Source organism: Protopterus annectens, chromosome 2.part2 (assembly GCF_019279795.1).
Source record: "Protopterus annectens isolate FY-2018-M chromosome 2.part2, PAN1.0, whole genome shotgun sequence".
In the NCBI taxonomy this organism is placed as follows: Eukaryota; Metazoa; Chordata; order Ceratodontiformes; family Protopteridae; genus Protopterus; species Protopterus annectens.
Window position 1 is genome coordinate 1,097,008,257 of NC_056730.1, and position 16,397 is coordinate 1,097,024,653.

Sequence of the window (16,397 nt, forward strand, 5' to 3'; positions counted from 1 at the left end):
GTGGAGAAAGGATGGCTATTTGGGGGTAATTGGAAAGTTCATTGGAGGAGCCTCCTTTATGGAGGGGAATGATGTGGGATATTTTCCACAATGTGGGGACATAGATCTCTGTTAAAGACTGATTAATTAATATAGAGACTGGATAAGCTGGGGCTTCACTGCTGTTTTTAGGTATTCGGAGGGGAGATTGTCAGCTGCAGGTTTTGTAGGCTTAAGTTTCAGTAGACGTTTTTATATAGGAGGTAGGTACTGATGAAAAAGAAAAGAGTGTGGGCACAGTATTTGGTTTTGATGTAGGGAGGGTGGGTAGAGGGTTGTGTTGTTTAGCCAAAGCCAGAATTGTTTCAGTAAAGTGTTCATTGAATGAGTCAGCAATACTGCTGGAGGAAGGGGGGGAGTGGTAGGTGGGGAGGGCCTACTTTACCTTGGTGAAGAATCGAGTTTATTGTGGACTGGAACTGTTTAGGGCAGACTGATAATACTGAGTTTTATCTTCTTTTATTTCCTTTTTGACCTTGTTGTGCAACCCTATGAATGACTGTCTAGAGGAGGGGGGTTTTGTTAAGCGCCAGTGCACCCAGGCCTTATTTCTGATTTTCATTAGTGCCCTGGTGCTTTTTTGTAGCCAAGGTGATTACTGTGTTTTGACTCTGGCATTTTATATCGGGGCATGTGTGTTTAGGATGTCTAGGAAGGTGCTATTGACTAAGTGGATGGCTTCATCCAGATTAAGGTACTTTAGTGGTGTCCAATCATATTTTTAAAGGGATGAGATAAAGGAGAGAGGGTTAAAGTTTACCCTATTTTGGATTTGCCTACAGATGATGGGTTTAGCACAATTTAAGTGGTGCCTCACAAGGAATGTTGGAGTGTGGTCACTGAGGTTGTCTGGTAGACAGCCAGCTAAGTATTACTGAGGGTCTTTATTGACTAATATCCAATCGAGAGTAGTATGTTTGGTAGAGCTTTTATTTATCTGGGTAGGTGACTGTATTAGTTGGGAGAAACCATGAAGGTTTAGGTGGTGGGTGGGTGATTGTTACTACAAGATAACCAGCTAATATTAAAATCATCTAGGATTATGGTTTCCTGGGGTAGGGAATGGTTAGCCCAGTTCAGGAGGTTCTCCAGGGGTGGGATGTTTTGGCCAGGAGGGAAATAGCATCCTATGATGTTGATTGTTTTATTTGGGTTTAGTCTGAGGTTGGCATATAGAATTTTTTCAATTCCAATGTGGGGGCAGATGTGTTTAGGATTTGGATGTTGAGGTGGTGTTTAAACATTAGAGCCACACCACCCCCTTTCTTAGATAGTCTAGCTACTCAAAGAATGTTATAACTTGTTGGGAGTATTTCCTCACTTTTGATGTGAGGTTTGAGCCAGGTTTCGGTCAGGATGAGAATATCAGGAGAATATAAAGCTATGGTGGCGTTTAGGTCATGGATTTTATTAGTTATACTTATGATATTTAGACACATGAACAGGAGGTCAGATGGCTTTCTGTTGGATGTTAGTTGCAAGAAGGAGTAGCTATTAGACAGATTTTTAGGTGAGGAGTTGGTAATGGGTAGGACCAAGGTTAGGGTGGATATCACTACTGAGGGCTGATTTACATAGGGCAGTAAGCATAAGTTTTATCAATCTGGTAATTAACCTGTCATATTTTAGGGATATTTTTTGTTTGAATACAACAGGTGACTGGTAGTACAGTGGCTGTGTTAGGATGGAGTTTGTGATGGTATGACATGTATGGTATGGTGTAATTAGTAGGTGGGTGATGGATAGAAGTGAGAGTAAGGGTGCAGTGATAATGGTGGAGTGTTTCTTATGGAGTTTTGGTAGGATGTAAGGTGTGCAAGAAAAATGCAGGTAAGGAGAGTAAGCACATTAGGTAGTAGCATGACTGCATCAGGTGAGCAGTTAGATTGGAAGTGGGTGGGGTACTGTGGATGGTAGAGGAGATATATTACTAGTATTGTTCTGATTGGTTACTGGTTATTGAGATGGATTAGTGCCTAGAATAAATCTAGATGCTTTAGGGGCAGGTAAGATTAGGGGGCAGGGTGGGGCACAAAGTTAGCATGTGCGTAGCACGGGCAAACGGAGTGAGGCTTAAACTCCTCCAAGCTGTGGATCACCAGGTAAGTATCTGATGGCTTACCATTGAGCAGAATTCAACTGCTGATGAGCACTTGTGTCCTGATGGGAGACTAGTAATTTAATGATGGCTCCATAAAGAGCAGGAATCTAATATACTTATTATTGGGGGTGGGGGGTAGCAAGAATGGTGTGAACCAGGTGCAATGCAAAGAAACCAGCCAAACCAGAGAGGCAAGCAGTGGAAAACTCTCAGTGACTTCAGACCAGTGACAAATGGAGTACCACAGAGTTCAGTATTGGGTCCTCTCCTGTTTGGTATCTAGTTTTCTGATGTACAGGCTAACACAGAAGGTCTTTGGCTAACGAAGTTTGCAGATGACTGCAAACTAGGAGCCGTAATCGAAACTCCTAACAATGTGAACATCCTACAAAAAGGCCTCACTGAGACAGATGCCTGGTGTCAAAGTCATGGCCTCAAGCTCAATGCCAAAAACTGCATTGTCATCCCCTTTTGTAAAAACTCTGTACCCATGACCTACCACATATGTAGTAGTCTACTTAACACTGAAAGTGTGATAAAGAGACCTTGGGACACAGGTGGACAATAGTCTTGCCTTTGATAATCACATTGCCACAGTAGTCAGGAAATCCTTCTGCGTGGCACACATCACAAAAGGTTTCTCATCCAGGAAAAAAGAGGTTATTGTTCCCCTCTGCTTGTCACTCATTAGACCCATTATAGAGTACAACACCCATTTTGCTTTGTACCTCCCAAGACGTCAACAACTGGAAAGGCCACAGAAATACCTCGCAAAGAGGATTACTGGCCTCAAACAGATGCCCTACGCAGACTGTGTGAAAAAAACTCCAGCTTTATTCCATTGCATATCGCCTACTCAGAGGCGATCTTTGCCTAACATACAAAGCTATGTCAATCCCAGAGCTGTTGGACATGCTCCACTTAAAGAAATCCCAGTTCCTCCGAGCTACACGCTCTAGGGACCTAAACCTTGTCACCACAATAAACAGAACATGCTGGAGGGATAGATGCCTGTCCCAGAGACTTTCCATACTCTGGAACAAACTACCTATCTATATCAAACAAAGCTCCTCATTAGCACTTTTCAAGAAATTTTGATGATTGGATGGGAAATAGGAAATTCACCCTGGGGATCACTTCTGTGGCTCTGCTCGACAGGGGCACAGGAAAATAATTTTCTTGGGTGGCAAAAGCCAGGCTACTTTTTTGGCTAGGCTTATATAGGCCCTAGGGCCAATAGCCTAGTACCGACCAATGAACCTATGAAGGCCTTAGAGGGGGTGAGTAGTAATACAATCTCTACCTATAAAGTGAAGGAGAGACGAGGCAGCAAAGCTTATTAAGGTTGGGAGTGTGTCTTATTTTTATTTATTTATTTAACATTTGTTTACCGAGAAAGTCCTACTTGGAACAAATCCAATTTTCAGCAGAGGCCCAGGGAGAAATGCTCCAGACGCATGTCTTTGAAACATGGGAGGAGACCAGTGCACCCGGAGGAAGCCCACACGATCGCAGGGAGGACATGCAGACTCCGCACAGAAGGCACTCCAGCTGAGAATTGAACCAGAGAACCTCTTGCTATGAGGCAACAACGCTGCCGCTGCAATACTGTGCTGGCCGTCCGCTTTACATTGACTTGCTTATTAAGTAGCCAGTTTGTGCACAGATTAGAGCAGAGAGATGCATTAGCAATGAAGGGAATGTATAGAGATGCAAATAAAAAGGTGGGGCTCAAGTTCATAGGTTCATAGTTTTGTACTAGGCTAATGGCCCTGGGTTCTTTACAAGCCTAGCCATTGGATTACCCAGGTATTGTGCCACCCTACCTTAGTTCCCACTGCCTCTGTCGAGTAGAGCCACTGGTGTTATCCCCGGGTTGAATTTTCTATTTCCCATCCACTCATCAAGATTTCTCTTGAAGTGTGTCAGCGAGATGCTCTGCTTGACATGTATGGGAAGTCTATTCCATAGCATGGGCAGTCTTTGGGTTATGAATCTTTCCCTCCAGTATGTTCTATTGATTGTGGTAATGAGGTTGAGGTCTCTGGAGCGTGTGGTGCGGAGGGATTGGGATTTCTTTAGGTGTAGCATTTCTAACAGAGCTGGGTTAGAAGTCAAGAAGAGATCCCCTCTAAGTAGGTGATATGAGACAGAGAATAGTTGGAGGTTTGTGAGTCTGTCCATATAATACATGTGCTTAAGGCGTAGGATCCTCTTTGTGAGGTACTTTTGCGGCCTCTCAAGTTGTTGCAGGTGTCTTGTGAGGTACATGCCAAATGGGGCATTGTACTAGATGATTGGCCAAATGAGGGAAGAGTAGAGGGAGACAATGACCGCTTTCTTCCCTGGATAAAAAAGTCTTAGTAGTGAGATATGCCGCATAGAAGGACTTTCTGACCACAGTGGCAATGTGATGATCAAAAGAGAGGTTGCTGTCAAGCTGTGTTCCCAGATCTCTTATAACACCTTCTGTGTTCAGAGGACTACTATCAATGTGGTAATTCATGGGAACCATGTTTTTCCCAAAGGGGATGACACATTTTTTGGCATTAAGCTTAAGGCCACGGTTCTGACACCAGTCTTTGGTCTCAGTGAGGCCATTCTGTAGGATGTCAGCATCACTTGGGAAGTTAATAATAGCACCCAACTTGCAGTCGTCTGTGAATTTTGTCAGCCAGAGTTCCTTTATGTTGGCCTGGACTTCAGAGAAGTAGATACCAAACAGGAGAGGACCCAGGACTGAACCCTGTGAGACTCCACTCATGACTAGTCGGCAGTCTGACTTGGGGTCAGCTATCTGTGAGCCAGTTTGTTACTCACCTAGTGATAGAGGGGTTGGTGCCTAGCTTAGTGAGTTTTTCTATGATTCCTGAGTGGGGGATGGTATCAAAGGCCTTGGCCAGATCAAGGTAGGCTGTATAAACCACTTTGCCTTCATCCACAGCTCTGGTGACTGACTCAGAGAAGTCGACCAAGTTGTGCAGGCATGATCTACCCTTCACAAAACCAAACTGTGTGGGATGCAGAGTTTGGAGATTCCCTATATCCTTGTTTATTGGGTCCATGATGATGTGCTCCATTGCTTTCCATATCAGACTCATCAGGCTAATGGGGCGATAGTTCCCAGGGTCTGTAGTCACTCCTGTTTGTGGAGAGGGATGACTGTAGTAGTGCACCATTCGGTAGGGACCAACCCTGAGGTGAGTCTGTGATTGAACAGTGCACACAGGTAAGGTGCCAGTTCACTCTGTAGGTTATGTAAAACACAGCCAGGGATATTGTCAGGTCTCGTAGAAGCTGTATTCTTGGCCTTGGACAGTGCTGTTTTAACCTGTGCAGCCGTAATACTTGGTGCCTGGCAATCTACTGGTATTGTGATTCGTCCTTGAGGGGGAGAGGGGTAAAGTTGGCACTGAATCTGTCAGCTCAGTATAGGAGGTACCATTGTGCAGTAGCTCAGAGCAAATCTGGGTATTGCTGTGGAGATTCTTTACATAATTATAGAAAGCCTTGTGGTTGTCTTTACTATCTGCTGCAATTCATTTTTCATAGCTAGCGTTAGAGGATTTGATGAGGGATCGGATCTCAACTGTTTGTTTAGGCTGATAAGGGAGTTTTTCCAGTCTTGAGACTTCACCTTATTCCGCATCAGTTTCCTCCTTCTGTTGTAGAGTTTGTTTATGGCAGGGGATCACCAGATTCGCTTCCTTTTTTTTGGAGGAGAGTGTCTTGGTTCTGTTGGGTATGGCGAGATTCATGCATTTTTGTATGTGTTCGTACAGTGTATTGGTATATGATTCGGCGGTCATGCAACTATTCTCCATTTGCTTGGGTGCCGTGAAGTTAGCTACCTCTGTTTTTAGGACCCCAAAGTTAACTGTGGAGAAGTTTTTCATGGTGGTTACCTTTGCGGGGCTGGGGTAGGAGGGATGTGGATTTCCAAACTGATTAGTCTGTGGTCAGATCTAACCAGGGAGGAGGTAACTATTGGTGTAGAGCAATGGTCGCCCGTGTTAGTAATGACCAGGTCAAGGAAGTTGCCACCTCTAGTTGGGGGTAAGAATGAGCTGTTCCAGGGCATTGGAATTAGTGAACTCCAGGAAACGTTGGGCAAGTGTAGTGGTACAAGTAGTTTTCCCAGTTAATGGAGGGGTAGTTGAAGTCGCCTAGTATGAGAGTGTTAGGTTGGACCCTAATATTCTCCAGGGTGCTTAGGCAGGTGGAATGTGAGTCTTGGAACATGGTTGGGGACCTATAGCAGGCTACGACCTGAATCGCTGTCATACCCAGTGTTAGCTGCACCTGAAGTATCTCTGATGTGTTATGTTGGGCTACCAGTCTGGAGGTGTGCACATCCTTTATGAATATGGAAACACCACTGCCTTTGGAGCTTTGTCCAAGTTCTAGGGCCGAACGGTGTGGAATGAGTTATAGCCTGCTAGTGTAGGGGTACTTTCTGCTGCCTTGAACCAGGCCTGTGTTACAGCACAAATGTCTATGTTCTCCATTTTAAGGAGTGCTTTGAGCAAGTGCATTTTGAGATTTAGACTTCTAGCATTGAGCAGCATGACCCACAGATTGCATTTGTTTTTAGCTGTTACTGTGGTAATTTGGTCTTTGGAACACCGCCTGAAAAAGGCACTATAGGGGTAGCATGAGCCTTGGCCAGTGTCCGGAAGCCCATGGATGATAGATGCAGGCCATCTCTGGCAAAGCATCGAGGTCTGTCAGTCATGTCATCCCAGGCAGACAGATACTGGATCTCCTTAGAATGGCACCAGAAAATTAGCCAATTGTGCTGCTCAGGGCTTGGGTCATACCCACCTGGGCTGCATAATCTGAAAGCTCCTCTATGTCTCTTTTCATGTAGTCCAGGGAGGTACGTGTGAGGTTATTCACACCCACATGTACAGTGACTGAATCATATTTGTACCTGTTGTTGAGGGACCTGAGTGTGTGCATTATGTGGCAGATCCTGACACCTGGCAGGCAGCTGGCTGTTACTTTCTCCTTATTCAATCTAGTGAGTGGGACATCAGTGTGCCTCACTATCAAGTCTCCTACGACTAGTGTGTTGGGCATGCTGTTTTGGCTTAGGGGCTTTGGTTGAGTGGCTCACTGTTTAGGAGAATTATGTGTCTCGTGATTAGTGTTGTGTTGTGGTGGTCGAGTGCATTTCTGCCTTGGAGGTCTCTGCTGTTTGGGTAGATTTTTATTGAGATCTTCTGAAAAGGTGGGTGTGTGGTTTGTGTTTTTATTTGAAGGCAGTGCTGCTGTGTGTTCTGGAGGGCTATGTGATCCATGTGGTGTGGTGCAGGTGTTGACCTTCTCCTCTTGACGAGCTGTTTTGGTCTTGGCTGAAGAGTGCGTGGCTTCCATTTTGGATATATGTGTATCTCTTGTAAGTCTGAGTGTTGGGAGTTAAGAGGAGAGGGTTGTCGGTGTACATGAGGCAGTTGCTGTACTCCCTCAGGATGCCCAAGTTCACCAGGTTAATAGGAGAAAGCACAGGGAACTGACCTTTAGACATACTTGAATGTGTGGGTTTTAATAATTAGTACTGGAGCTGTTTCCTTGTAGAATGTTTAGTGATGGTAGAAGTTTTGTGTACTACAATAATTGCTACAAGAAGTCTAGTAAAGTGCTAGACTAATAAGCTAGTAACAGTGCAGATGAGGAGAGAACTAGTATATCTAAGGGAAAATTTGAAGAGCAGACTTTGGCACTGCTCAGAAGCTTACAAACAGTCCTGGATACAGCACATCTGTAGCTAGACTAGATTAGTTACGGGAAAGGTGGGAAACAAATGCAAGTGATACAAAACTAAGGCAAACAGCACTAAAACTGCTTCTTGCCCATTAATTTTTAATCAAAGAGAATAGGAAGGACCTAAATTAAGTGTATACTATCTAGTGGAAAGTTAGGATTACTACACAAGCTGGGGTTGGGTGGGGGGACTCACGGCTCAAACAGTCAGTGTTATTAGCACGCTCAGAACTACTAAGTAACACAGCTAATGTTAAAGCTTCACTATCGTAACGCATAGATGTAGAATGCCTGGGTGGATTGATCTTGCTCTTCAGGCTCAAAGGGTATATCTTCGGATTAGTTTTGCAGTACTGATTCCTTCCTAGACTGTATGGGTGGAGTGGTAGCCATGGACTGCAGAGTTGCCCGAGTGTGCCTGCTCTTCAGGCTCAAAGGGTATATCCTTGGTTTAGTTTTGCAGTACTGATTCCTTCCTAGACTGTATGGCTGGGGTGGTAGCCATGGACTGCAGAGTTGCCCGAGTGTGCAGTGAGCAGAATTCAACTGATGATGAGCACTTGTGTGTTGATGGGAGACTATTAATATAAAAAAAGTTATAAAATAGGGCTTAATAGAAAAAGCTGCAATGGGTGCATAAATGCCAGCTTCTGTGATTGTGCAGAGCTGGTGGTCATCAGTCAGAGTGAAGATAAAAACCACAGCAAAATTAGGATAGATTTTAAAAATTCATAAGGCAGATGTAAGTCTGTTCATGTGAGGGCGATAAAGGTAAGATTTGGTCAAGTAGGATGTGCAGCTTATCCATTAGCAGGGTAAATGGGCTGTTGTGAATGGTTTGGGAGGCGTTGGGGGACAAATCTTTATTTCTGTGTGAAAGACGTTAACTGTTATGAATACACTTATTTTTTTTCAGTTGTATTTGGTCTGCATTTAGTAATTCTTTGCAGCTGTTTGAATGACAATAGTAACATTTTTGAGTTGGGAAAGAAACATTTGAATTTTTAAGAGGGCTACACACACCTTGTAGAGGTTATAATAAATTAGTCTGCTTGTTATTACATTAGTACAAAATATACAGTTGCAGTGCGTGATCTGTTTTCTTTTCTGTTCTGATATATCTTAGGATCCTTCGCTTTTGAATGGCAGAGTGACTCTACACCATGTCAAGGCTGGAGCAGTGCTGTCAAAGCAAGGGGATCAGGTATACCATACTTTACACGTGAACACTGATGTAGTATTTCTTTGTAGACAAGACATTCAAGACAGTAAGAAGTAAACAGTCCTTTTTTTACTTTCTCTCTTTAATTTTATCCCACCACCCTGGTTACTTCTGGTAGCCGTTGCACTCCAAGTGTCCTGTTATCCAGTTCATAAACGTTTCCAGATGAGAGCTCTAAAGGCAGTGAGAGTCATGGTCTTATCAAATTGTGATGCTGTGTGTCTTGCTTTTCATATTTAATTTCTTTCCCAAATGCAGGTACACAGTACTCCCTTTTCCTACCCAGGTTGTGCATCTCTATAAGCCATGCAACCCTTAAGCTGTCAGATGCCTGCAGCCTGCTTGTGCATACTATGTTTAAGTTCCTTTGATCTCCAAAAGCAGCTGTGTTTTAGTGACATCCGAAGAGTATTATATTTTTGCCACCAACATCCCATTGAAATAAGTGAGCAGAGCAAAACTGTTCCTTTTCTCCGCTCCTCTCCTGGACATTTTGAACCTGGGCTGCTACTTCTAAACTGGCCACCAGCATTGTGAATAGATACCCTGCTCCTACCATGGAGGGCTGGACAGTGGTACTAATCTGGTCACCAGCATTGTAAATAGATACCCTGCTCCTACTATGGAGGGCTGTACAGTGGTAAAAAGTAATCTTTTGAGATTGCCTTATTGAACATTTGGAAAAATTCAACAGATATTATTCCATCGGGAATTTTTATGTCTTTGCTACATTCTTTTGTGTGAAACTTTCTAGGAGTCCTCTTGCTAAAGGATTATCACTGGATAGCCTTTGAAAAACTCTAAACAAGATGAGATGTTTTGTTTTAATTTAATTTTTGTTTTAGTTTGGATTGACGACATAGTGCTGGAAAAGAATTTGAAGTAATGCCCACAGTGCCCCAAGCACCAATAGTGTTCAGATGTGCACTGCTTTGTCCAGTCAATGATTGGCCTTCCCAGTCTGTCATTCATTCATGGCTTATGTCAAATCCTCTAAGGGTAACTGAGAAAAATTTAGCAGTCACATCTAAGGCTAACCATTTGGCCTTTTGCAGTTACATAGACAGTGTAAAAGTTAGGACCATAGCATGTGCTGAACTAGTGACTAACAGTAATCATACATAATGATCCCGCATAGATGGACTGCTAGCAGACAGATATGGCAAAACTTTCACTCCGTTATACCCTCCAAACTTATCACAAACCTAGCCCTTAGCTCCCTCCCACCCTACATATCCAAAAAGCAGGTCAGTAAAGCCTTGTCTATGGCAAAAAAAACAGACTCTATGGGGCTAGACAACATCCCAGGCAGTCACCTAAACAAACTAAAACATGAACTAGAATCACCATTAAGCACCCTATTCAATCACAGCCTAACCACAAGCTATGTTCTTGTGAAATGGAGAGCAGCAACAGTTATTCCCCTCCACAATGGTGGCTTAGCAAGAAACCCGGGGAATTATAGACCCATAAGTCTGACCAGCCTCATCTGTAAGGCCATCATGGACCTCATAAATAAAGATATAGGCAACCTCTAAACACTGGATTTGACTCAGTTCGGCTTCCTCAGCAGCAGATCCTGCCTGGTAAACCTGGTGGATTTCTTCAAAAATGTGACCAGGTTCATTGACAAGGGTAAATCTGTGCACACAGCATACCTTGACTTGTACTGTACAAAACACCTACAGCAATTGGAGAGACCTCAGAGGTTTCTAACAATGAAGATCAAGGGACTCCAGCGCATGCCTTACACAGACTGGCTAAAGTCCCTGTCACTATACAGACTTCATAGGGGAGACTTATACCTGGCTTACAGAGCAATCTCTGACCCAAACTTAATGAATTTGCTGCATATCTGTAAATCAAACGGGATTAGAGCCACCCATTCCAAGGACCTAAATGCGGCCTGAGACTTGAATAGGATGTGCTGAAGGGACAGATTTGTCTCCCAGTGACTGGCCCCATCTTTGGAATAGGCTGCCAAATCATGTGAAGCAACGCGCTTCTATGACACTGTTCAAAAGGAACCTGGTCGAGTGAATGAGGCACCATAAATTCTTCCCGAGGATAGCGCCCACAACCCTCCTGGACATGGACAATCATTACTAAATACAATCCTGGATATTGATTAGAGTATCATTTGTCCCACCCACCCTCCCTATTTCTGGCTCATAATTTAAATTTGGTGGCTTCTGCTGTTGCCCACCCCACTGTAGATTTGATCTGGGACACTCCCCCAATCCCATCTCTTTACCACATTCTACCTAATAAACTCCTTCTGCACTTGCTTTTAGTCCTTTTTAATTTAATTGCATTTTTAAACTGTTTGGTCTAACATTGCTACATACTCAAGTGTACTAGCTTGCACTGCATGTGGATTTTTTTACTGCTGTTTTAGCTACCTTTCTGTAAAAAATGCTGTAAGCCTGTTTCCTACCTTTCCTGTAACTAGTGTAATCCAGATACAGGTTTGCTGTATCCAGGACTCTATGTAAGCTTCTGAGGCCCCCAAGCCTTTCTGTGTTGGAGGGAAGCCTTCTAGCTTATCAGTGGGAGTGGTAAGCACTAGGTAACCTGTCTACCACATAAGGAGTGGCTCTGGCCTAGAAATTGTAGTTATTGGCCATTTGGGCAATCTTTTCCATCTCTCACAACTTTCTGATTTGAAAGCCTGCATTTGCACTTGTTTCTGTCCTGTAACTAATCTAGTGCAGATACAGATTCTTAGTTTTAGCAGTTGAATTTGCTTATTCGTGATCAGCACTTGTAATTACTACAGCACTCAACCTTCCTCATTACTTAGAGGAAAACAGTTGTGGTACTTACTTTTCTCACTTGCTTAGAGAAAAACAGCTCTTGTACACACTTTCCTCACTTATCTAGAGGAAAATAGTTTTTTATTCAGGCATGTCCAAGGGTCAGCTCCCAGTGTTCTCTCCTGTCTATCTGATGAATCTGTGCATCTTGAGGCAATGTAGAAATTGCCTCATGTACACAGACAACCCTCTCCTCCTACCACCCAATACTATAACCTGTGAGAGATGCACTTATCTAGCCAAACTGGAGGTAAATCTCTGTCCAACCAAGACTGAACTTGACAGTCAAGAGGAGAAGGTAAACATTTGCACCACACTACACTCATCATATAGTCTTACTAAGTCCACACATAGTAACACAAAAACATTCGCGGAGGCTCTCAATAATCTGTCTAAGCAACAGAGACCTCCAAAGCAGAAATGCAAGCAACCTCCATTCCCCAACACAACCCAAATGACACATAGTCCACAGACTCAGTGTGCCACTCAACCACAGCAAATAAGGCAAAATAACTTACCCAACATACTAGTCATAGGTGACTCTATAGTCAGGGACACTGATGTCCCTCCCACTCACCAGGCTAAACAAGGAGAAGGTTACTGTCAGCTGCCTGTCTGGTACCAGGATCCGCCACATAACCCACGCACTCAGAGCACTCCACAACAAGTACAAATATGACTGTGTCATTGTCTATGTTGGTGTGAATGACCTGAGACGTACCTCCCTGGACTTCATGAAAAGAGACATGGAAGAGCTCTCGGATCTTGTAGCCCAGGCAGGTATGACCCTAGCCCTGAGTAGGATTCTGCCATCACCCAGAATGATACTGCAGTACAAGGACAAAATGATTGACTTCAACAATTGGCTAAGCTTCTGGTGTCATTCTAAGGGGATCCAGTATCTGTCTGCTTGGGATGACATGGCCGACAGACCACGATGCTTTGCCAGAGATGGCCTGCACCTGTCGCCCGTGAGATTCCGGATACTGGCTAAGGCTCTTGCCGCCCCTATAGTGCCTTTTTTAGGCAAGGTTCAAATGACAAATTCACCACCGTAACATTAACAGGCAAGCAAAAACTGAGGGTAATGCTACCCAATGCTAGAAGTCTAAATCTCAAAATGCACTCACTCGAGGCACTCCTTAAAATGGAGAACATTGATTATCTGTGCAGTGACTGAGAACATTGATTATCTGTGCAGTGACTGAGACCTGGTTCAAGGCTCCAGAGAGCACCCCCTGCACTACCAGGCTATAACTCATACCACTCTTTATGGCCATGTAACCTGGACCTAAACACCAAAGGCGGTAGTGTGTCCATATTCATTAAGGATATCCAGACCTCCAGGCTAATTGCTCAGCATAATGCATCCGCGGTTATCCAAGTGCAACTAACTCTGGGCAAAACTGCAATCCAAATTGTAGCTTGCTACAGATCCCCCACCATGCCCCAGGATTCCCACTCCTCTTTTCTTGATGTACTGGAAAATATTAGGGTTCAACCAAACACCCTAACAAAGGGCGACTTCAACTACCCCACCATTAACTAGGAAAACTACTCCTGTACCAACTCCTTATTTCAACGCTTTCTGGAATTCATAAACTCCAATGCCCTGGATCAACTTATCCACACCCCACCAGGGGGCAACAATATCCTAGACCTAGGCATTACCAACATGAGTGACCGGTGTTCCACACCTGAAAGTCAACTCCTCGTTGGTCCGATCCGACCATAAACTAATCACCCTTGATATCCACATCCTGCCCCACCCCCCATTAAGAAACCACGGTAAAATATTTCTCCAGAGCCAACTTCATGCTTCTTAAGACAGAAGTGGTGAACTTCATGACACCCATGCATATATATGGACAATACAGTTACAACTGCTGAATCCTGCACAAATGCACTCTATAAGCACTTACACGAATGCATGGATTGTGCTATCCCAAACAGAACCAAGATGCTATCCTCCAAAAAAGGAAGCCAATCTGGTGGTCCCCTGCCATAAACAAACTGTACAACAGAAGGAAGAAACTGTTTCAAAAGAGTAAAATCCTATGAGTGGAGGAGCTCCCTGGACAGCCTCAGTAAGAAGCTGAGATCCCTTATAAGATCCTCCAAAGCTAGCTACGAAAACAAAAGCGCCACTAATTCTAAGGACAGCCACAAAGCATTCTATAGCTATGTCAAGAATCTCGATGGCAACACCCAGATCTGCTCTGAGTTACAGCACAATGGCACGAAAATTACAGAACCAACTGATAATTGCCAACATCCTAGCCATTAAGTTCAGTGCTAACTTTACCCCCCCCCACCCCCTAAAGGGCCCATATCTATACAGGAAGAATGCAGAGTCTCTGTAATCACAATTACGCAGGTAAAAGCTGCACTCTCTAAAGCCAAAAACACAGCATCCATGGGACCGGACAACATCATAGGCTGAGTTTTACATGAACTTCAGAATGAACTGGCTCCCCACCTAAGCACCATGTTCAATAATAGCCTTGCATCAGGCTTTGTGCCCACTGAATGGCGTACAGCAACAGTTATCCCACTCCACAAAGGGGGAGCCACCACTGATCCCGGGAACTTTCGCCCTATTAGCCTGACGAGCCCGATCTGCAAGGCCATGGAACGTATCATCATGGAACTCATAAACAAAGACATTGGTAACCTCCAAACTCTGGATCCCACCCAGTTCGGGTTTGTGAAAGGCAGATCATGCCTCCTGAACCTGATCGACTTCTTTGAGGCAGTCACCAAAGCCGTAGATGAGGGTAAGGTGGTTCACACAGCCTATCTTGACCTCGTCAAGGCTTTTGACACCATCCCCCATTCTGGAATTATAGTCAAACTCACTAAACCTAGGTATAAATCCTTACGTCACAAGATGGGTTGCCAACTGGCTCACTGACAGAACCCACACTGTAAAAGGTGCAAACTCCAAATCTGACCTCAAACCTATGACAAGTGGGGTACCACAGGGTTCAGTCCTGGGACCTCTCCTGTTTGGTATCTACTTCTCTGAAGTACAGGCTAACACAGAAGGCCTCTGGCTAATGAAGTTCGCAGATGACTGCAAAGTAGGAGCCATAGTCAAGTCCCCAAATGATGTGGACATCTTACAGAAGGGCCTCACTGAGACAGATGCCTGGGGTCAGAGCCATGGCCACAAGCTCAATGCCAAAAAGGGCAGTGTCATCCCCTTTGGTAAAAATTCTGTACCCATGAACTACCACATAGGCAGCAATCTACTTAACACCCCTGGGATTACTTCTGTGTGTCTGCTCGACACTGGCACAGGAAAATAACTTTCTTGGGTGGCGTAAGCCAGAGAACCTTGTTGGCTAGGCTTAAGTAGGCCCTTGGGCCGATAGCCTAGTTACCTACCTATGAACCTATTGTATCGGGATGAAATGGCTAGGCTTGAACTGACCTTCAAGTTTATAGCCTAGTAACCTCATATGATCCTAAGTAGTGCATGGTTTTGCAGTAAGACTGTAAGTCAAAATTCTGGGTCAGTGAGAATAGACAAGTGACATAGATCTGACATCCATACTTACAAGAAATGGTCAGTACAACGAATGAAATAATAGAGGCATTCAGGGAATATTATAACTCACTCTATTCAGACAAGGGGAAAATAATTCTTCTGTGGTAGAAATGACAGAATATCTACAAAAATTACCCTTGCTCAGATTAAGACAAGAAGAAGAAGAAGCATATTCCTTAATTGCACCATTTACATGTCCTGAGGTGAAAGCGGCATTGAGCAGAAGCCTTCTAGATAAAACACCAGGATGAGATGAGATGGCATCCCTGTAGAGCTTTATAAACAGGATGGGCCTAATTTTTTAAAATCCTTTAGTAATTGAGGCAATGCCCTATTATCAAACAAGGTTTCCCTTCCAAGATCTTGGGCAGAAGTGGTCATAGTTGTCATTTCCAAACCAGGAAAAGGTAAATCGCTCCCTACTTCATATTGACTTATATTGATACTCAGTCATGAATATAAATTATTCGTGATCCTGTTAACAGTTAGACTGGCTATGTTTCTCCCTGGAATCTACGTGCCATTCAAACAGGCATTGTCAAGGGGGGCGGTCTACCTTTGATAACTTGATTGAAAACAATATTGATTGTTGAGAAGGCAGCCTGTAACTCAGTGTTTGGCTGAGTAACATGGGCTTTCCTTTGCACCCTGCTTTGGCACCTAGTATTCCCTGAATTATGTGTTCTGTTATTGAAAAGGTTATATGTTACTGCTACAGGCATAGTTAAATTAAACACTTCTCTTGGAATACCCTTCCTAATCAAGTGAGGGACAAGGCCGGGAGGCCCATTTATCTCCCCTTCTCTTTGCTTTTTCTTTAGAACCCTTGACTGCCCATAAAAGACCATCTTCTATCTATGAACTTGCATATGACACAGCTGTTTGTAAATTATCTCTGTA

General features: G+C 43.9%; 1 protein-coding gene across 1 annotated transcript in view; it reads left to right on the plus strand.

The window, feature by feature from the left end:
• The window catches only part of PNPLA7 (patatin like phospholipase domain containing 7), a gene marked incomplete in the record, with an annotated part of 4,152,928 nt that overhangs the window by 1,786,683 nt on the left and 2,349,848 nt on the right, over nucleotides 1–16,397 (plus strand). Inside the window, 1 exon segment of the mRNA XM_044064320.1 lies at nucleotides 9,033–9,110. Coding sequence (XP_043920255.1) covers nucleotides 9,033–9,110 — 78 coding nt within the window.